Below are 22,260 nucleotides of genomic sequence, written 5' to 3'. Positions count from 1 at the left end.
TCATGGGAGCACACTGTGATGTGATGGAAGATTATATGCACCACGGAAAAAAGAGCCAAGAGAGAGAACAGGAAGTGAGAAATACCCTGCTGCAATTTGTAAAAGGCTGACGAAAGCGCTCACTGAAGCAGGGATGTCTGAGCAAAAGCTTGGAGGAGAGGAGGAGGTAAGAAGTCACAGGAATGGGCTGTGTGGATATCAGATGAGTTCCAGACAGAAAGGCAAGGACCACGGTCCTGTGGCCAGGATGTACCTGGAGCTGTTGAGAAACTACAGGACCAGCGTGAGTGGAGGTGAATGGGCGAGACGAAGACAGTGGAGATGATCTCAAGAGGTCACGCGGGACCTGATTGGACTGACGTGGGATGGCTGTAACTTTTTGAAGGATCCTTCTGGCTGGCTCTCCTACTGAGAATAAGGGTAGGGAGCTACAGACATAATCCTGGAAAGAAGAATCGTGACCTGTTGCACTAGTGTGACAAATTTACCATGAATTTGGTGGCTTAAGACAACACAGTATTTTTTTTTTTGAGACGGAGTCTCATCCTGTCACCCGGGTTGGAGTGCAGTAGCGCAATATCGACTCACTGCAAGCTCCGCCTCCCAGGTTCAAATGATTCTCCTGCCTCAGCCTCCTGAGTAGCTGGGATTACAGGTGGGCACCACCACGCCCGGCTAAGTTTTGTATTTTTAGTAGAGACGGAATTTCACCATATTGGCCAGGATGGTCTCGATCTCTTGACCTCATGATCTGCCTGCCTCAGCCTCCCAAAGTGCTGGGATTTCAGGTGGGAGTCACTGCACCCGGCCGACAACACAGCATTTTTAGGATAAAACATTCAGTTATGGAGGCTAGAAGCCTGAAATGGGCTAAGATCACTGGACTAAAATCGAGGTGTTGGCAGGGCTGGTTCCTTCTGGAGGTTCTAGGGGGAGAATCTGTTTCCTGGCCTTCTCCAGCTTCTAGAAGCCTCATGCAGTCTTTGGACTTTTGCTCCTTCCTCCTTCTTGAAAGGTAGCAGTGGGACATCTTCTATCTCATTCCCTCTTCCATTTCTAATACCCACGAACCAACCTCTCTTTATCCCTCCTCCCTGCCATCCTTGCCATAAATACATAGTTATTATGCATCAATAAAAAAAAAATCAGGCCGGGTGCAGTGGCTCATGCCTGTAATCCCAGCACTTTGGGAGGCCGAGGCAGATGGGTCACAAGCTCAGGAGTTTGAGACCAGCCTGGCCAACATGGTGAAACCCCATCTCTACTAAAAATACAAAGATTAGGCGGGTGTGGTGGTGAGCGCCTATAATCCCAGCTACTTGGGAGGCTGAGGCAGGAGAATCGCTTGAACCTGGGAGGCAGAGGTTGCAGTGAGCCGAGATTGTGCCACTGCACTCCAGCCTGGGTGACAGAGTGAGACTCCATCGCAAAAAAACCAAAAACAACAAAAAAAGATTTTCCTAAAGATGGAAATGCTGTGGGATGTCTGTACATTCAAGGGGGTAGAGAAGAGAAAAGTAGTGTTGGCAAGTGAGGAAATAAAAGCAGGAGAAGGAGATAATTGAGGGTACAGGCTGGGTCTGAAGCACTCTTGGCAGGAAGAGGGTGGAGAGCCCACATCCAGATGCAGGTGGGTTTGTGGGTCTGAGCAAGGAGTTCCTGACTTTTCAGAGAAATGAAGGATAGCAGAATTCACCACCCTCAAATATTCCAGTTTGGTGTACTGAGTTTTAAAAATTGGTACATGATAATGGTACATATTGACAGGAAAGGCAGGTGGGAGGGGCTGGATGAAGAGGGGTTGGTTAACGAGCACAAAAGTACAATGGATAGAAGGAGTAAGTTCTAGCGTTTGATAGCACAATAGCGTGACTATAGTTCATAATAATTTATTGTATATTTCAAATGGACTATTTTGAGCTGAAGATGCTTGAGAAGGAGCAGACACAAGAAAAATTATCTGCCTTCCCTTGATTTGCCAAAAAGCAAGACATCAGTTTGTAAAGGTGCCCCCTTTCCCCTTCTCTACCAGGAAACACAGAAGTTAATCACCAGAGACAGCTCCCGACACATACAGCCCTGAGGAGGCACCAGAAGAATCTACACAACAAACCCTTATGAGCCAGCCCTCATCCTCCATTTCTTCCCCCACACATTTACCTTCTCACAATTTACCATCCCAGGAATTTGAGGTCTTTCTCATCTGTCTTTTCACTTTTCTAAGAATGCATTGTTCTGGCCAGGTGCGATGGCTCACGCCTATAATCCCAGCACTTTGGGAAACCGAGGCAGGTGGATCACCTCAGGTCAGGAGTTCGAGACCAACCTGGCCAACATGGCGAAACCCCGCCTCCACCAAAAGTAGAAAAATTAGCTGGGTGTGGTGGTGGGCGCCTGTAATCCCAGCTACTCCGGAGTCTGAGACAGGAGACTCACTTGAACCTGGGAGGCAGAGGTTACAGTGAGCCTGGGCGACAGAGTGAAACTGTCTCAAAAAAAAAGAATGTATTGTTCTTTTGTTAGCATGACAGGTAAGTCTAAGTTCTAACCACGCCTTTGTGTTACTCATCGCTGAGTGCTCCCATGGGTATGCATACCTAAACTTGTTTGCTGTGCTTTTGTTAATCTGTCTTTCATGAAACGAATGCACAGGCTCCAGCCAATGAATCTAAGATCAATAAAGACAGAGAGAGGGAAAAGTATACTTCTGTCCCCTATGGAAGTAGATCAAGATCATCTACACGTGAAACAAGCCAGGCACAGAAAGACAAACATTGCATGTTCTCATATATTTTTGGGACCTAAAAATTAAAACAGGCCGGGCACAGTAGCTCAAGCCTGTAATCCCAGCACTTTGGGAGGCTGAGGTGGGCAGATCACTTGAGGTCAGGAGTTTGAGACCAGCCTGACCAACATGGCGCAACCCCATCCCTACAAAAAATACAAAAATTAGCCAGCTGTGATGGTGGGTGCCTGTGATCCCAGCTACTCGGGAGGTTGAGACATGAGAATTGCTTGAACCCAGGAGGTGGAGGTTGCAGTGAGCCGAGATCGCACCACTGCACTCCAGCCTGGGTGACAGAGCGGGAACATGTCTCTAAAAAATAGTTATCAAAACAATTGAACTCATGGATATAGAGAGTAGAAGGATGGTGAGCACAGCCTGGGGAGGGTTGTGGGGGGCGGGGAGGAAAGTGGGGGATGGTTAATGGGCAAAAAAAATTAGAAAGGATGAATAAGACCTTGTATTTGATAGCACAACATGGTGACTATAGTCTATAGTAATTTAATTATACATTGAAAATAACTAAAATGGTATAATTGGATTGTAACACAAAGGATACATTTTTGAGGGGACGGATACCCCATTCTCCATGATGTGGTAATTATGCATTGCATGCTTGTGTCAAAGTATCTCATGTACCCCATAAATATATACTTCTACTATGTACCCAGAAAAATTAAACATTAAAAAGCAGGCCGGGTGTGGTGGCTCACACCTGTAATCCCAGCCCTTTGGGAGGCCGAGGCAGGTGGATCACCTGAGGTCAGCAGGAGGAACCGTCATACTGTTTTCTATTTTCCATCCCCATCAACAATGCACTAAAGTTTCATTTTCTCCACATTCTTGCCAACACGGATTATTTTCCATTTTAAACATCACTATTCTAATGGGTACACATTTTTAAAAAATAAAAGTTTGTCATCTCCATCTGGTTCTGTGGTCGAGTCTTAATCACCCTAGAGTCCATATAACTTTAAGTTTTGGTAAGAATTATATCCCATGAATCCTTTTCCGTCCATTTTACAAAGGAGAAAACGGAAGTTGAACTAAGTTAAGTAAATTCAGCCCAAGCTGTGAGTGTTGGAAACCAGCAGTTGGAACCTGACCGAATTCCTAAGCCCATGAGCCGAGCCGTGTGGGTGACTGACACCTGCGTTTATTGAGAAGGAATATTTGCAGAGGGGCAGTGTCAAAGTCAGTGCTGCTGAATCCTGCAGCTTTCTTCTCTGTGCCTCGCGATTTCTTCTTCACGTCTACAGCGATTTTGATTTTTTTCCGACTGCGTCTGCCAGTGGCTACCCTAGACCTCTGGACACCTGGAGACCTCACGATGTCTCTTTCAGTTCTTAGAATTTTGCTAGTGCTGTGAGTCTCCTGGCTCTCCGATCCTCAGAGCTGAAAGAAAACTTGGGAATTGAGGACTTCACTTCGGGGTCAGAAAAGCTGAGTTTCAGAGATGGGCAAGGATTTTCTGAATGAGAGCTGGTCATGTTTGCAGTTGAATCTCTAGCTCTCACTTTTGATTTTCAATATGGACCCACTGGGTGTGGCCAACTCAAGGGTCTGGCCATTGTAACTGTAAGGAAGTGGATGATGAGGAAAAGAGAAGAGAACAAAACAAAACAAAACTCACCCTTGCAGAGAATTATTCTTGCTGGCTCCTTCCTGTCCAAAGCATCTCCCAAAGCAGACATCACCGGGTCTGCCCCACCCTGCAACCCTTATAGGTGCCGGGGAATTCAGGCAATTGGCACCTTCTCTTCCCATTGGTGGAGGCTGGCTCACTAGAATTCCTCTACATTGCACCGATTGGAAGGCATTTAGCTCCCTCAATTCAGAATGAATGGGCTGCAGGTCTTGATTCTACAGGTGCTTCCAATTTGTAAAGAAAACTCTCCCTTGCCTCTTAGGTCTAGAAGAGCAAGTAACAGAAAATTACATGTTTCGAGAGCTTCCCGGGCTCCTTAGAAGGCTAACACCGTGTTCAGTCTGAAAGAGCCACTTCCCATTTGGAAACATCGAGAGTCATTTATTGGCTCATCTTGTTTACATGTTCATCTCTTCTACTTGGGATAGAATTGCATCGAGCAAAAGGAGGGTCACAAGATCATCAGGGCCCAGTCTAGGGCCCACATCCAATGGGCTGAGTGTCAGGGAGACCTAGAGACAGAGCTTGTGGGAAAAGGAGAACTCACCAGCGGAGTACAAGGGAGGGGCGTTGGGAAGGACTGGCTTGAGGAATTTTCTTTAAAAAAAAAAATCACCTACAGTTGGCCGGCACCGTAGCTCACGCCTGTAATCCCAGCACTTTGGGAGGCCAAGGTGGGCAGATCACCAGGTCAGGAGATCGAGACCATCCTGGCTAACACGGTGAAACCCCGTCTCTACTAATAATACAAAAAATTAGCCGGGTGTGGTGTTGGGCACCTGTAGTCCCAGCTACTCAGAAGGGTGAGGCAGGAGAATGGCGTGAACCCGGGAGGCAGAGCTTGCAGTGAGCCACTGCACTCCAGCCTGGAAGACACAGCGAGACTCCATCTCAAAAAAAAAAAAAAAAGTCACCTATAGTTGTTGGGGAGAAAACCCACAAGATAACCAACTTTATCAAGTTTGCATCAACTCATGATGGAATATCACCAGTTTTTACATAGAGTTTTACATTTTTTTCAATTTTATCTTATTGATATATTTTTGAGACAGGGTCTCGTTCCACAGCCCAGGATGAAAGTGCAGTGGTGCGATCATAACTCACCCCGCAGCCTCGGCTTCCTGGGCTCAAGTAATCTTCTGCCTCAGCCTCTCCAGTAAACGGCATTACAGGAAAGGGGTCCCAGTCCAGACCCCCAGACAGGGTCCCTGGATCTCGTGCAAGAAAGAATTCAGGGCGAGTTTGTAAAGTGAAATCAAGTTTATTAGGAAAATAAAGGAATAAAGAATGGCTACTCCATAGAGCAGCCTGGAGGGCTGCTGGTGGCCCATTTTGATGGTTATTTCTTGATGACATGCTAAACAACGGGTGGGTTACTCATGCCTCCCATTTATAGACCATATAGGGTGACTTCCTGACGTTGCCATAGCATTCGTAAACTGTCACGGTGCTGGTGGGAGTGTAGCAGTGAGGACGACCAGAGGCTACAAGCTGTCATGGTGCTGGTGGGAGTGTAGCAGTGAGGACAACCACAGGTCACTATCGTGGCCATCTTGGTTTTGGTGGGATTTGGCGGCTTCTTTACTGCAACCTGTTGTATCAGCAAGGTCTTTATGACATGTATTTTTTGCTGTCCTCCTATCTCATCCTGTGACTTAGAATGCCTTAAATATCTGGGAATGCAGCCCAGGAGGTCTCAGCCTCAGTTTAACCAACTCCTTTTCAAGATGGAGTTGCTCTGGTTCACATGCCTCTGACAACAGGGACCATCCGTGCATGCCAGCACTGGTGGCTAATTTTTTTTTTTTTTTTTTTGAGGCGGAGTCTCGCTCTGTCACCCAGACTGGAGTGCAGTGGCCAGATCTCAGCTCACTGCAAGCTCCGCCTCCTGGGTTTACGCCATTCTCCTGCCTCAGCCTCCCGAGTAGCTGGGACTACAGGCGCGCGCCACCTCGCCCGGCTAGTTTTTGTATTTTTAGTAGAGACGGGGTTTCACCGCGTTAGCCAGGATGGTCTCGATCTCCTGACCTCGTGATCCGCCCGTCTCGGCCTCCCAAAGTGCTGGGATTACAGGCTTGAACCACCGCGCCCGGCCATGGCTAATTTTTTTTTTGTAGAGACGGGGATATCACTATGTTAAACAGCCTGGGCTGGTCTTGAACTTCTGGCCCCAAGGGATCCCCTGCCTCAGTCTCCCAAAGGGCTGGGATTACAGGTACCTGCCATCAAGCCCGGGCTGTGTATGAGTTTTATATTCACAAAGGGTGTGATGATGTGTCTTCAGACATCAGCAGAGAGAAAAATCAAAGGTAAAATAGTTTTCATGAGGTTTACAGGAAATAGCCAAGAGTGTGTTATCAAACTTTGAGGATTTTCGGCCATCTCATAAGTAAGTAATGAGACTTCCATATAATTTTGAACTTGCATTTCTTTTATTATATAGAGGATTCAGCATGTTTTCAGATGGTCAAGAGTCATTGGCATTTCTTTGCTTACAAACAATTATTAGTTTCTCCATTTCATTTTGGTAATTTTTCAAAGCTCTTTATAGATTAGACATATAGGCTGGGCACAGTGGCTCACGCCAGTAATCCCGGCACTTTAGGAGGCTGAGGCAGGTGGACAGTTTGAGGTCAGGAGTTCAAGACCAGCCTGACCAACATGGTGAAACCCTGTCTCTACTAAAAATACACACACAAACGAAAGATTAGTTGGGCATGGGAGCACATGCCTGTAATCTCAGCTACTTGGGAGGCTGAGGCAGAAGAATCACTTGAACCCGGGAGGCGGAGGTTGCAGTGAGTGGAGATGTCACCCCTGCACTCCAGTCTGGGTGGCAGAGCGAGACTCTGTCTCAAAAAAAAAAAAAAAAAAAAAAGAAAGAAAAAGAAAAAGAAAAAAGTTAGGCATGTAAACTCTTTCTAAGTTGCACATATATTTACCAGTTTATAGTTTGTCTTTTTACCTTGCTTAACACATCTTTTGTTATGAATGCTTAAAAAACATTTGTAATAAAATTTATTTATTTTTTCTCTTAATTGCTTTTGAATTTTAAATCTTCGCTAAGAAAGCTTTCCCCACCATCAAGTTTGAGAAGAATTCAATTGTTTTCTTCTGGTGCTTCTCAGGTTTTATTGATGCATTTAAATCTCTGATGTGCTTGAAAATTATTCTGTGGTGTAGGAAACTGATCTAGCATCACCACGCTTATTAAAAATCAATTTCCCTCACTTATGAGTGCTGCAATATTTATCAAATTTGTATATGTTAATAATTCTATTTCTGAATTTTCCACTCTGTTCCTTTGCTCAGTCTATTTACACATGTGCCAATACTATATTTTAATCATAAAGGCCTCATGGTATATTTTAATATCTGCTAGATTTAGTCCCTCTTCCTTACTCCTTCTTTTCAGGATTTTCCAGGCCATTCCTACAAATTCGATTTGTCCAGTTGAGTTTTATGATCAGCTTCTGCACCTCCAGGTAAAACCTTGATGTATTTGTATTAGAGAGAAGTGATATATTTATGGGGTGGAGTTTTCCATGCAAAAACGTGGTATTTATTTCTTTAAGGCTTAAGTCCACTTTTGGGTCTTGCAGACCTGTATTTTATAGTTTTTCTTATGTCAGTTTTGGATATTAAGTTTTTAAGCAAGCATTTTAATTTTCCATTTTTTTTTTTTGCTATAGTAAATAGGGGTGTTCTTTTCCACTGTTTTATTTTTGTTTGCATATTTGAAGTCTATTGATTTTTGAATACTTATTTCATTACCTGCTGTATTACCAATTTCTCTTGTGGTTAGTTTTCTCATGCAGTCTTTTGCATTGTCCAGATAGGTAATCAAGTTTGCAAATACAGTTTTACCTGTTGCTTTTCAATTATTATACCTCTCACTAATTGCTTTCCAATTACCAGTTTAAAGCCTGTAACCTGAGCTTAAAACTAGCTAACCCTGTTGATAGAATTGGTTGACCTCTCCAGCAGAATGTAGAATAGCAGCGGAGTTACGACTCTCCTTGTCTTGTTTCTGACTTCCGTGGAAAATCCTTTGTGTTCATGATGGAGTGGATGAAGGAGCATTTCTCCTGCATTTGGAAGAAGAAACAGTCCTGGAAGTGGTGGCAACAGTGATTTTAATGTCTCACGAACTCGTTCTCCCTCTCATCTTTCACTGCCCTATGACATCTCCCAGATGGTAGGAGGGGTGATCACAGGCATTACTCACATCTGTGGCTCTTTGCTGGCGTGGATGGCTCCCTTTACTTCAGGACAGCATGGTTTTTAATTAGAAACCTAGTTCTGCCTCCCAGCCTGAATAAGCCTGTGATTAGCTAGACCTGGAAGAGAAAAGCCAGAGCTCGTACGTCGCAGCTGAGTCTTGGCTTCTCAACTGATCCCGAGTTGTGCTGGGGAAAGGGAGCGGGAAGAGAGCTATAAACCAGGAGGCCCTGAGACACAGCTAAGAGGAGGAAGACGGACCCAAGGGCTGGTCACAGGTGAGGAAGGGGTGGCGGTGACTACTTCCCTGGGGGTTTCCCAAGTCAGAGCCTCTGGAAACTCGTGTGCGATTCGAAGTCCGGTTGGTAAGAGATGTCTCCTCTCTCTGCGCTAAGGCTTCGTCTTTCTCTGGGACCTTTCCCTCCACTGTATCCTGCTGGTGTTTTCTCACTCAGGAGCAGGAATTGATTGCACACGCTTCCTTCTTCAGTTAGAAGCTTTCCACCTCCTCAACCAAGGGGATTCCGCAGTTGTGTGAGGCTTTCTAGCTGAATTTCTCTGTTCCTGTATTTTTTTTCCCCTCCAGGGTTTTTGCACTTGCTGTTTTCACTGACCGTTCTACCTCCTAATCCTCTTCCTGCCTTCCTTGGCTCATTCTGATGCATGCTTCAGGTTTGGAGGAATTTCCTTTCGAGTCCCACGTACTTGGCTTCCTTGCTGTGTAACTTCATGGCACCATGTGGGTCTCACACCCAACGTGTTTCATCCTAATGACAGTCGACCCTCTTTGTTTGTGGATTCCAAGTCTGTGGAATTCATCTACTCGCTCAGATCTGCTAGCAACCTCCAAATCAATATTTGCAGAGCTTTCCAAGTCACTGAGATGTGCACAGAGCCAGGGAAAATTCGAGCTGAGGTCAGAGAAGGCAGTGCTGGTGGGTCTACTTAGGGCCCTGTTTTTGCATTTTTGGGCTTTTCGTTGGTGACTTTGCTGTCTAAATGCTCCCTCGTGTAGTGTGGAAGTTCCGTCTGGTGCTCTACACACAAGAAGGGATGTGAGTTCTGAAGACAATGCATGTGTTAGATGAGCTTCCTTCAGGCATGAGCTACAGTGTTGGTGGCGGTGGGCTCAGTGTTAATGAATCAACAATATGTATTCAATTAGGTGTCCTTAAACAGAGACACGTATAAAACAAGGTTACGTATTGACTAGTGGATGAAGATGTGACCAGAGGCTCACGGGAACCTAACCCTATAATCTTGGAGGAGTTGTTGATGGCTGATGTGATACCTCAGTTCTTGTCTCCTTGGTTTAAAAATTTAAAGAGACAAATGAGAAAAGAAGTGCAGCATGGAGTAACTTTTTTTTTTTTTCTTTTTCAAGACAGTCTGGCTCTTGTCGCTCAGGCTGGAGTGCAGTGGTGCTATCTCGGCTCACTGCAACCTCTGCCTCCCAGGTTCAAGCCATTCTCCTGCCTCAGCCTCCTGAGTAGCTGGGATTACAGATGCCCACCACCACGCCCGGCTAATTTTTGTGTTTTTAGTAGAGACGGGGTTTCACCATGTTGGCCAGGCTGGTCTCAAACTCCTGACCTCATGTGATCTGCCCACCTCAGCCTCCTAAAGCGCTGGGATTACAGGCGTGAGCCACAGTGCCTGGTCCCCTTGCTTAGCTTCTACTCGGTGTTCGATGATGCCTTAATGCCATTTGAATCTCAAATAAGCTTTTTCCCTGGTCTTTACCCTCCCTGCTAATACCTGAAAGGGTTTTTCCATGATGTTTTAAGTTTTCCTCTGTGTGCCCTTCCCCATCTTTTCTACAACAATTTCTGGAGTAGTCCAATGAATTTAGGCTGCCAGCGTAGGTCCTAACATACATCTCTTATGGAGATTTCTTTTTGGGAGACATGGGGGTGGGGCGGTTCACACACCAGTAGCTTCAAGCATAGTGTTTTGGGCCAGGCACCGTGGCTCACGCCTGTAATCCCAGCACTTTGGGAGGCCAAGGCCTGTGGCATCACCTAAGGTCAAGAGTTCGAGACTAGCCTCACCAACATAGTGAAACTCTGTCTCTACTAAAAATACAAAATTAGCTGGATGTGGTGGTGTGCACCTGTAGTCCTAGCTACTCCGGAGGCTGAGGCAAGAGAATCACTTGAACCTGGGAGGCAAAGACTGCAGTGAGCTGAGATGCAGCCATTGCACTTCAGCCTGGGCAACAAGAGCAAAACTCCATCTCAAAAAAATAGTCTTTTGTTCTGCTGTCTTTCTGTTGCCTTCAATGCTGCCTGGTATTTTGAGATGACCCAGCACACGTGCTGGACCAGGTTCTACAGGGGAATAGCGGCAGATCCGTCTCAATCACCGTTAGCTGCCTGGTGGCCAACATTGTGATGGGCAGAACTCAGCCTTGACTTCTGTTTTCTCTCTTTGTTACCCCTTCTCCCTGATTAGTTCCCCCGTTCCCATCTCTCAAATGTCTTTGATCTTTACTGTGACCAATTCACCTCAGTGTTCTTTTTATCCACATTTCAGGTGAACCCTCTGAATATGAGTTTGTAAGTACCATCAGGAAACTGTAACTTTTCTAGGCCAGCTGTCGCTGTTTTAGTAAGGCAGATAAGTCAGGTGCTGATGGCATCCTTCCTTCTGGGATGGGATGAAAGCGAGTGATCTTTAGTCTAAATAAGGTTGCCAGAGAAAATACCCAGTTGAGTCAGGATTTCAGATAAATAACAAATTTTTTTTGGCATGCATATGTTCCAAATATCACTCTTGTGTATCCAAAATTAAAATTGAACTGGAATCAGCACCCTATGGAATTGCACTTAAGAAAACAACAAATAACTTTCTCAGTATATCCCAAATACCATTCATTGTTTACCAGAAATTCGAATTTAACTCAGCATCTTGTATTTTTGCTGGTCGAATCCGGAAACCCTAGTCAGTGTTTACCACCACCATTTCCTCCCTCCCTTTATTCTTGCCTTGAGTTTTCTCAGGGGTGGGAAACAAGACGTTAAGAGCTAGGTTCAGCACGATTAATTGATCCTTAGTTTACCAGAAGGAGGAGTTCGTATTTTCAGAATGTTACTGTTTTTCTTATAGAAATAAGTGCTTGCGTTTTAAGTGAAAAGATGTTTGTATTTATAAATCTTTTCCCTTCTCCCCCTTCCCCTAATCACTGAAAGAAACAATCAGTGGCCGGGTGCGGTGGCTCACGCCTGTAATCTCAGCACTTTGGGAGGCTGAGACCGGTGGATCACCTGAGGTCAGGAGTTTGAGACCAGCCTGGCCAACATGGCAAAACCCCGTCTTTGCTAAAAAAAAAAAAAAAAAGACAAAAATTAGCCAGGTGTGGTGGCACATGCCTATAATCCCAGCTACTTGAGAGGCTGAGGCAGAAGAATTGCTTGAACCTGGAAGGCAGAGGTTGCAGTGAACTGAGATCATGCCACTGGGTGGCAGAGTGAGACTCCCTCTGAAAAAACAAACCAAAAAAACAAACTACCTCCGTCTTAGGGACAGTGCGTGTCTTGGGTGTTGCTATCTGGTTGGTGTAGGAGAGAAAGTAAACTCTGGGCACAGTTGGAGTCTTTTTGACCGGGATGTTTTGAAGGCCTATCACAGGATAGAGAAGGGTTCAGAAACTTTCCTGGACAGTTCTTTCTTTGCATTTAGGGAGTTGTCTTAGTCTGTTCCTGCTGCTATAACAAAATATCTTAGACTGGGTAATTTATAAAGAACAGAAATTGATTTCTTGCAGTTCTAGAGGCTGGGAGGTCCAGAATTGAAGTGCCAGCAGATTGAGTGTCTGAATGCCTGCTGACTGCTTCGTAAATGGCACCTCTTGTTGTATCCCCACACGGTGAAGGAAAGGAAGGGCAAAACGAGATGCGGTTGCTCCATTCAACCTCTTGAGTAAGGTCCCGACTCCCATTCATGTAGCTTCCTCCATCACGACTACCTCTTAAAGACTCTACCTCTTAATAATATCGCATTCATGGTTAGGTTTCAACTATGAAATTTGAGGGACACAAACATTTAGACTGTAGCAGGAGTGATACACTGAGGATTAAGGTTTTGGTTAGATCAGGTGGCTTCTATGTTCTGGCTTATTTGCTCAGCTCCTTCCTGTCCAGAGGCAGGCATTTGAACTACAATAAATGTTTTGCTTAGGCCAGTTACAAAGTGGCTTTCACACTCTCACAAGTAACATATGGGAGTTCCAGTTGCTCCCCATCTTTGACAACATTTGATAATATCAGCCCTAATCATATCATTTCAGTCACTTCACGTAGGTGTAGTATTATCTTCTTCTCTTTTTTTTTTTTTTTTTTGAGATGGAGTCTTGCTCTGTTACCTAGGCTGGAGTGCAATGGTGTAATCTCAGCTTGCTGCAACCTCTGCCTCCTGGGCTCAAGCAATTCTCCTGCCTCAGCCTCCCAAGTAGCTGGGATTATAGCTGTGAACCACCAGGCCCGGCTAATTTTTTGCGCTTCTAGTAGACACAAGGTTTCACCATGTTGGCCAGGGTGGTCTCAAACTCCTGATCTCAGGTGATCTGCCCACCTCGGGTTCCCAAAGTGCTAAGATTACAGGTATAAGCCACTGTGCTTGGCCTGGGTGTAGTAGTATCTTATTGTGGTTTTAATTTAAATTTTCCAATGAGTCATGCATTTTGGCCATTTGGATAACCTCATTTCTGAGGTGCCTGACGCAACATTCTTCCCATTTACAAAAACAGAAGTGTTTTTACTGCATTTGTTGGGTATATTGTTCTAATTGTTCAATTAGGTCAGATTAGTTAATTATGTGGTTCAGATATTCTATATCTTGATTATTTTATTTCTGTGTGTTCCCCCAGTTATTGAGATGTGTGTTTAAATCTTCAACGAATCCATCTTTTAACTATTTTTGTGTTACATATTTTGAAGCTATATTGTTGGGTACATACAGGTTAGCCTTACTATATCTTCATATGGGAATCATCTTCTTATAAAATGTCCTCTATATTTAATGATTCATTTTGCCTTAAAATCTACTTTGAACGTGATACAACTGTACCTACTTTTCTTCAGGTTAGGGATTTTATACTAGATCTTTTTTCATTATTTTAAATGTTTTATGCTCTTATATTTAAAGTATGCCTTTTTGTATCTAATCTAGTTTAACAGATATTCTTCAATTAAAATATTTAGTCCATGCACACTTATGTAATTGACTCATTTTAGTTTCAGCACACCATCTTATTTGTTTTCTATTTGTTCCGTTTGTCTCCCGTTCTCTTATTTCTCTTGTTATCTTGGTTTAAATTTAAGTTCAGGGGTAGATGTGCAGGTTTGTTACATAGGTAAACTTTTGTCATGGGGGTTTGTTCAGGTTATTTCATTACCCAGGGGTTAAGCCCAGTACCCATTAGTGATTTTTCCTGCTCTTCTCCCTCCTCCGTCCCTCCCCGCTCCAATAGGCCCCAGTGTCTCTGGTTCTCCTATGTGTCCATGTGTTCTCATCTTTTGAGTAAATATTTAATTTCTGTTAACTTTTTGGTTATACATCCCTCAGTCTTATGATGGTTATCCTAGAAATTTGAATATTGATTTTTAAAATTTATTTATTTATTTATTTAGAGATGGAGTTGTTCTGTAGCCCAGGATGGAGTGCAGTGGCACGGTATCGGCTCACTGCAACCTCCGCCTCCTGGATTCAAGCGATTCTCCTGCCTCAGCCTCCTGAGTAGCTGGGATTACAGGCACCTGCCACCATACCTGGCTAATTTTTGTCTTTTTAGTAGAGATGGGTTTGTCGTGTTGGCTAGGCTGGTCTCAAACTCCTGACCTCAGGTGATCCATCCCCCTCGGCCTCCCAAAGTGCTGGGATTACAGGCTTGAGCCGCCGCACCCGGCCTCAGTACTCATCTTTGACTTCAGCTTTATGTATTTCCCTCTCCTCCTTTGTTACTGTCTTCATATTTTACTCTGTATGTTATAAATTCCACAAGATGGCGTCAAGAGTCATTTTTCCTTTACATTTATCCACATACTGACCATTTCTGTGGCTCTTTATTTCTTGACACACTTCCATCCTTTCCTCTGATCAACTACTTCTTAGGTATTTTTGTGTGATATGCATATCTGCTGGCAGCAAATCCTCTCACCTGTTGACTGGAAACATCTTTATTTAGTCTCCCTATGTGAAGGACATTTTCACAGCCATACAGTCTAGGCTGGCAGGTTTCTAAAAATAGCAATTAAAGATGTCATGCTGTCGATTTTTAAATTTATTTTTATTATATTTTAAGTTTTGGCATACATATGCAGAACGTACAGGTTTGTTATCTAGGTATACACGTGCCATGGTGGTTTGCTGCACCGATCAACCCATCATCTATGTTAGGTATTTCTCCTAATGCTGTCCCTTCCCCAGCCCCCCAACCCCATTGTCACTTCTATAAAATAGAGATAATAACCATCCTATTCCTCTGGTTGTTGACAGAATAAAACAAAGGTCATAGTGCATGGTGTAGAGTCAATGCTTCATATCCTTTACGGCCGAGTTCCTCCTAAATGCCAGGCCCTGTTGTAGGCAGAGCATAGAACACTCTGGTGTTACACCCAAGAGTAAGACAGGCAAAGTCTCTGTGTAAATGGAGTCTACGTTCTTGCAGAAGAGAGACATAAATAAGTGTACAAGGCTGAGCGCAGTGGCTCACGCCTGTAATCCCAACACTTTGGGAGGCCAAGGTCCATGAATCACGTGATGTCAGGAGACCGCCCCTGGCCAACGTGGTGAAACCCCATCTCTACTGAAAATACAAAAATTAGCTGGGTGCGGTGGCGGGCACCTGTAGTGCAGCTACTCAGGAGGCTGAGGCAGGAGAATCGCTTGAACCTGGGAGGCGGAGGTTGCAATGAGCTGAGATTGTGCCACTGCACTCCAGCCTGGGGGACAGAGCGAGACTCCATCTCATAAAACAAAAAAGTGTACTAACACAAGTAGCAGGAAGTACCGTGAAGCGAAAATACTCAAATGTGTAGGCAAGACAGTGTGAGGAGGTGATACTTATGGCTTATGATTTCAACTCTCTCCTTTTCTGTAGGCCCCAAGTGTTCTGTGGATGTAGGAGAACATTGTTGAAGTGAGAAATTGCACGTGTTGAGCAAGATGAGCTTTTCTGTAACCACCTGGGAAGACGGTGGTACCAACCAAGGGCTTCTGCCTTACCTGGTGGCTCTGGATCAGTATCAGCTAGAGGAATTCAAGCTTTGCCTGGAACCCCGGCAGCTGATGGACTTCTGGTCAGCCCCCCAGGGGCACTTCCCGCATATCCCCTGGGCCAATTTGAGAGCCGCCGACCCCTTGAATCTGTCCTTTCTTTTGGACGAACACTTCCCAAAAGGTCAGGCATGGAAAGTGGTCCTCGGCATCTTCCAGACAATGAATCTGACCTCACTGTGTGAGGAAGTTAGAGCCAAGATGAAAGGTAAGAGTCCTCGAGGAGGAAGGCGGGGGACTGCTTGGCACTCCTGAGAGCAAGGAGGTAGCCGCTGGGTTTCCATGGGGTCATTCCACGTGGCTGATCTCCCCCTACAAATCCTCCTTGAGAATCTACAACAGTGTAACCTTTATAAGGCCTGAAAGCTTAAAGATTTAGTGCTCTAGCCTGGGAAGGGGTAGCAAAGACAAGAAAGGGAATTGGAAGAGGTGCATTAAGTTCTGTTATAAGCCTTCCTTTTTTTTTTTTTTTTTTTTTGGGAGACTGAGTCTTGCTCTGTTGCCCAGGCTGGAGTGCAGTGGTGCGATCTCAGCTCACTGTAACCTCCGCCTCCGGGGTTGAAGTGATTCTCCTGCCTCAGCCTCCCGAACAGCTGGGACTACAGGCATGAGCCACCACGCCCGGCTAATTTTTTCTATTTTTAGTAGAGACGGGGTTTCACCGTATTAGCCAGGATGGTCTCCATCTCCTGACCTCATGATCTGCTTGGCTCGGCCTCCCAAAGCGCTGGGATTACAGGTGTGAGCCACTGTGACCAGCCCAGCCTTCTTTTAAAAATGCAAATTTGTCCCAATGTGATTGTTGTATTAGGGAACAACTTGAGCACAGCACAAATTTCATGTTAGCTTACGCATGGTTTTGCCTAAGAGAGACACTAAGAAAGCAGAACAAACACCCCCCACCCCCCAACCCACTGACCCTGCACTCAGCTGAGCAGAGCCACGTAGGATTGTACAAAATGCACGCAGGCATACACCTAAACACCTACCCGCTTCCTCAGTACGAGCCTTACCCATTCTACACTTTCTGATTACAGATTATTGTTCTTCCACCACTTCACAAAAACTCACAAGCTGCAACACTTCCCATGTTCACAAAGTTCATGTTTTACTCAAGGTAAAGTTTCATGCCACATCTGTGGTATTGCAGGGCTGACTGTGGTGTTGTAGGATTCTGCAGAGTTTATTGTGTTTTTATTTTTTGAGACAGAGTCTCGCTCTGTCGCCCAGGCTGGAGAGCAGTGGCGTGGTCTTGGCTCACTGCAAGCTCCGCCTCCCGGGCCCACGCCATTCTCCTACCTCAGCCTCCCAAGTAGCTGGGACCACAGGGGCCCACCACCGTGCCCGGCTAATTTTTTGTATTTGTAGTAGAGACGGGGTTTCACCGTGTTAGCCAGGATGGTCTCGATCTCCTGACCTTGTGATCTGCCCGCCTCAGCCTCCCAAAGTGCTGGGATTACAGGCATGAGCCACTGCGCCCGGCCAAGTTTATTGTATTATAAAGTGTTTTGTAATTAGCAAGTGCAAAACCGTGCTGTTTAAGCTTCTGCTTAAAATTATATATATATAAAATAATGTATATAATATATAAAATCACTGATTCTGTTTCCCATAAGCCGTGTGGTTTTAGTGCACAGCTGAATCTGCTGTGGTGAGTTTTCAGAATGCATATGTCACTTTATAGCAGAACTGACTGCCTATGAGATCTGTTGAAAATACTCATAATGTTTCCTGGTGCCTGTTATAAACCAGACATCGATTGATTGATTGATTGATTGATTGATTGATTGATTTTGAGATGGAGTTTCACTCATCACCCAAGCTGGAGTGCAATGGTGCGATCTTGGCTCACTGCAACCTTTGCCTCCCGGATTCAAGGGATTCTCCCTGCCTCAGCCTCCCGAGTACAGGCACTCACCACCATGTCTGGTTAATTTTTGTGTTTTTAGTAGAGATGGGGTTTTGCCACGTTGGCCAGGCTGATCTCGAACTCCTGATCTCAGGTGATCTGCCCGCCTCAGCCTCCCAAAATTCTGGGATTACAGGCGTGAGCCACCATGCCTGGTCATAAACCAGGCATTTAGCTTAATGCTCTCTATGCATTTGTACTGACTCTTCACTAATATTTAAGAAGGAAGTCCTATTTGTATCTTACAGAGAAGGAAACTGAGACACAGACAGCTTAAGTAAATTTTCCAAGGTCACAGAGCTGGTGGAGCAGGAGAGCTGGGATGTGAGCCCAGGCAGTGTGTCTCCAAAGGCTCTGGGCTTGACCATGTACAGCTTCTCCTACCCCCAAATGAGTGAGTTCTAAGGAAGGAGAGTGGGCAATACTGAGTCTTGAGTATCAGAACCCCAGGCACTGGGTATTCTGAGTCATACAAGTTCGGGCTTTGTGTATCTTCTGGTGGGCAGGAGGATGGGATGGAGACTAGAACACCACTCCACCCTCTTTTTCCCTGTCCCTCTCGCATTTTTTTTTTTTTTTTTTTTTTGAGATGGAGTCTTGCTCTGTCACCCAGGCTGGAGTGCAGTGGCCGGATCTCAGCTCACTGCAAGCTCCGCCTCCCGGGTTCACACCATTCTCCTGCCTCAGCCTCCCGAGTAGCTGGGACTACAGGCACCCGCCACCTCACCCGGCTAGCTTTTTTTTTTTGTATTTTTTAGTGGAGACGGGGTTTCACCGTGTTAGCCAGGATAGTCTCGAACTCCTGACCTCATGATCCGCCCGTCTCGGCCTCCCAAAGTGCTGGGATTACAGGCTTAAGCCACCGCGCCCGGCCCCCTCTCGCATTTTTAAAGCCTTCAGATATTCTTGTTTGTAATAGGCAGATATAAAGCAGAAAACTAGGGAATACGATTTAGAATTTTTTTTTTTACTGTCTTAATTTCTCTTTTTTTAATTATACTTTAAATTCCGGGGTACATGTGCAGAATGTGCAGTTTTGTTATATAGGTATACGCGTGCCATTGTGGTTTGCTGCACCCATCAACCCATCATGTACATTAGATATTTCTCCTAATACTATCCCTCCCCTAGCCTCCCACCCACTGACAGGCCCAGTGTGTGATGTTCCCCTCCCTGTGTCAATATGTTCTCACTGTCTAGCTCCCACTTATGAGTGAGAATATACGGTGTTTGGTTTCCTGTTCTTGTGTTAGTTTGCCGAAAATGATTTCCAGCTTCATCTATTTCCCTGCAAAGGATGTGAACTCATCCTTTTTTATGGCTGCATAGTATTCCATGGTGTATATGTGCCACATTTTCTTAATCCAGTCTGTTGTTGATGGGCATTTGGATTGGTTCCAAGTCTTTGCTATTATGAACAGTGCCGCAGTAAACATACGTGTGCATGTGTCTTTGTAGTAGAATGATTTATAATCCTTTGGGTATATACCCAGTAATGGGATTGCTCAGTCAAATGGTATTTCTAGTTCTAGATCCTTGAGTAATCATCACACTGTCTTCCACAATGGTTCAACTAATTTACACTCCCACCAACAGTGTAAAAGTGTTCCTATTTCTCCACATCCTCTCCAGCATCTGTTGTTTCCTGACTTAATGGTTGCCATTCTAACTGGCGTGAGATGGTATCTCAATGTGGTTTTGATTTGCATTTCTCTAATGACCAGTGATGAACTTTTTTTCATATGTCTGTTGGCTGCATAAATGTCATCTTTTGAGAAGTATCTGTTCATATATTTCACCCACTTTTTGATGGGGTTGGTTGTGTTTTTCTTGTAAATTTAAGTTCTTTGTAGATTCTGGATATTAGCCCTTTGTCACATGGATAGGTTGCAAAAATTTTCTCCCGTTCTGCAGATTGCCTGTTCACTCTGATGACAGTTTCTTTTGCTGTGCAGAAACTCTTTAGTTCAATTAGATCCCATTTGTCAATTTTGGCTTTTGTTGCCGTTGCTTTTGGTGTTTTAGTCCTGAAGAAAGGATACCAGAGATTGGAGATAGAGCTTTAGAACTCTTACATTCTGTTTCCAACCAAATATCTCTCTTTATAGAGACCTGGAGAGAGGAATTTGCACAGAGGAGAAGGCTCTCAAAGGAAGAACTTTCTTTCTGTTGCTGAATTTTAAAAATATAAACTTAGTTTTTGGATACATAGTAGGTGTATATATTTATGGGGTATATGAGATACTTTGAAACTGGCATGCATTGGGTAATACAGGGGTAAATGGAGTGTCCATCACCTCAAGCATTTATCCTGTTTCTTGTCACTGATTTTTTTTTTTTTTTTTTTTTTTTTTTTTTTTTTTTTTTTTGAGACGGAGTCTCGCTGTGTCACCCAGGCTGGAGTGCAGTGCCCGGATCTCGGCTCACTGCAAGCTCCGCCTCCCGGGTTCACGCCATTCTCCTGCCTCAGCCTCCCGAGTAGCTGGGACTACAGGCGCCCGCCACCTCGCCCAGCTAATTTTTTGCATTTTTTAGTAGAGACGGGGTTTCACTGTGTTACCCAGGATGGTCTCGATCTCCTGACCTTGTGATCCGCCCGTCTCGGCCTCCCAAAGTGCTGGGATTACAGGCTTGAGCCACCACGCCCAGCACTGATTTTTTTTTTTTTTAATTTAAACTTAAATTTTAAAAATTCTGGATGCATAGCAGGTATATATATTTATGGGGTATATGAGATATTTTGATACTGGCATGCGTTGCATAATAATCACGGGGTAAATGGAGTGTCCATCACGAGCATTTATCCTGTTTCTTGTCACTAATTTTTTTTTTTAAATTTCAACTTAAATTTTAAAAATTCTGGATGCATAGTGGGTATATATATGGGGTATATGAGATATTTTGATACTGGCATGCATTGGGTAATAATCATGGGGTAAATGGAGTGTCCATCACCTCAAGCATTTATCCTGTTTCTTGTCACTGATTTTTTTAAAATTTAAACTTACGTTTTAAAAATTCTGGATGCATAGTAGGTATATATATTTATGGAGTATATGAGATATTTTGATACTGGCATGCGTTGGGTAATAATCACGGGGTAAATGGAGTGTCCATCACCTCAAGCATTTATCCTGTTTCTTGTCACTGATTTTTTTAAAATTTAAACTTACGTTTTAAAAATTCTGGATGCATAGTAGGTATATATATTTATGGAGTATATGAGATATTTTGATACTGGCATGCGTTGGGTAATAATCACGGGGTAAATGGAGTGTCCATCACCTCAAGCATTTATCCTGTTTCTTGTCACTGATTTTTTTAAAATTTAAACTTACGTTTTAAAAATTCTGGATACGTAGTAGGTGTATCTATTTATGGGGTACGTGAGATATTGGGATAGAGGCCAGCCATGCCTCATAACCACATCAGGGTAGAAGGGTGTCCCTCCCCTCAAGCGTTTCTCCTTTGTTTCTTGTTGCTGATTCCGAATGGCAGCACCAACTTTCTGCCTGAAGGCTGCAGGGCCGGGTGAGGCCCATCAGAGAAGCCCCATTTCCCTGGTCCTTGTCTGGTTCCTACTTGGCCTTCTTGGCGTGGGTCATGTGGAAGATACCTCTCAAGCAGGAGAAAGCCCTGGGCCACATCCACCTCACCAGTCACGCAGGGGATGATAAAATCTCGGCAGGTGGATCGGGTGGTTCTTAGTGCCTTGTTAGCCCCATCATCTAAGAAACTGTACCGTGAGCATCTCTGTACTTGACCAGTGCTGTGGGATATGCATTTGAGAGCGAGTTTGCAGACACACATGTATGTACAGGGACCCATGTACTGTCTTTTGGGGATTATTGGCTTAAGGCTCAGGTTCTAGAGTCAGGATGTCTGGATTCAAAGGCTGGTTCCAGCTGACGAACGGTAACCTTGGACAAATGATCTTACCATGGGGCCGCAATTCTTTCTTAAACTGGGTTCACTGTTCCAACCTCTACATTTCTAGGGTGAAATGCTTAGAAGGCATTGGGCACAGAGAAGGAACTCCCATGTTAGTTGATCTTTGGGTTGGATTTTTATCTGATAGCATCACTTGCCCTGGTGGTTTATGGGTGATTGTTTAAGCATGGTGCCTCGCCAGCAGTATCGGAGCTGGGAGAGTGTCACCTCACTACACACACCCTCTACCCCACCCAAGGATATGTCTGCAAATTTGCAGTGGAAGAATCTATTTCTCCCACTGGTGTATCAGATGGTTCTTAGTGCCCTGTACACTGGCTTCCATAGGTGTACAAATGGAAGTCAGAATTGGGATTATTTTTTAAAGGAATTAGACTTTATTTCATAGCAAAAAGAATAATCAAAGGCAAATGTGTCATTGTTTTTACTTTTTTTTTTTTTTCCCTAGATGGAGTCTTGCTCTGTAGCCCA

The 22,260-nt window shown here is 44.5% G+C and overlaps 1 protein-coding gene across 1 annotated transcript in view; it reads left to right on the top strand.

The window, feature by feature from the left end:
* The first annotated feature begins 15,799 nt into the window (after positions 1–15,799).
* NLRP13 (NLR family pyrin domain containing 13) overlaps positions 15,800–22,260 on the top strand; it is a 41,611-nt gene continuing 35,150 nt past the window's right edge. Inside the window, exon 1 of the mRNA XM_010387055.2 lies at positions 15,800–16,137. Coding sequence (XP_010385357.2) covers positions 15,819–16,137 — 319 coding nt within the window. The 5' untranslated portion in view covers positions 15,800–15,818. The remainder of the gene's footprint in view (positions 16,138–22,260) is intronic.

Source organism: Rhinopithecus roxellana, chromosome 12, assembly GCF_007565055.1.
Source record: "Rhinopithecus roxellana isolate Shanxi Qingling chromosome 12, ASM756505v1, whole genome shotgun sequence".
In the NCBI taxonomy this organism is placed as follows: Eukaryota; Metazoa; Chordata; class Mammalia; order Primates; family Cercopithecidae; genus Rhinopithecus; species Rhinopithecus roxellana.
The sequence above is the reverse complement of the archived record's forward strand: the minus strand, read 5'-3'. Positions and strand labels throughout refer to the sequence as shown.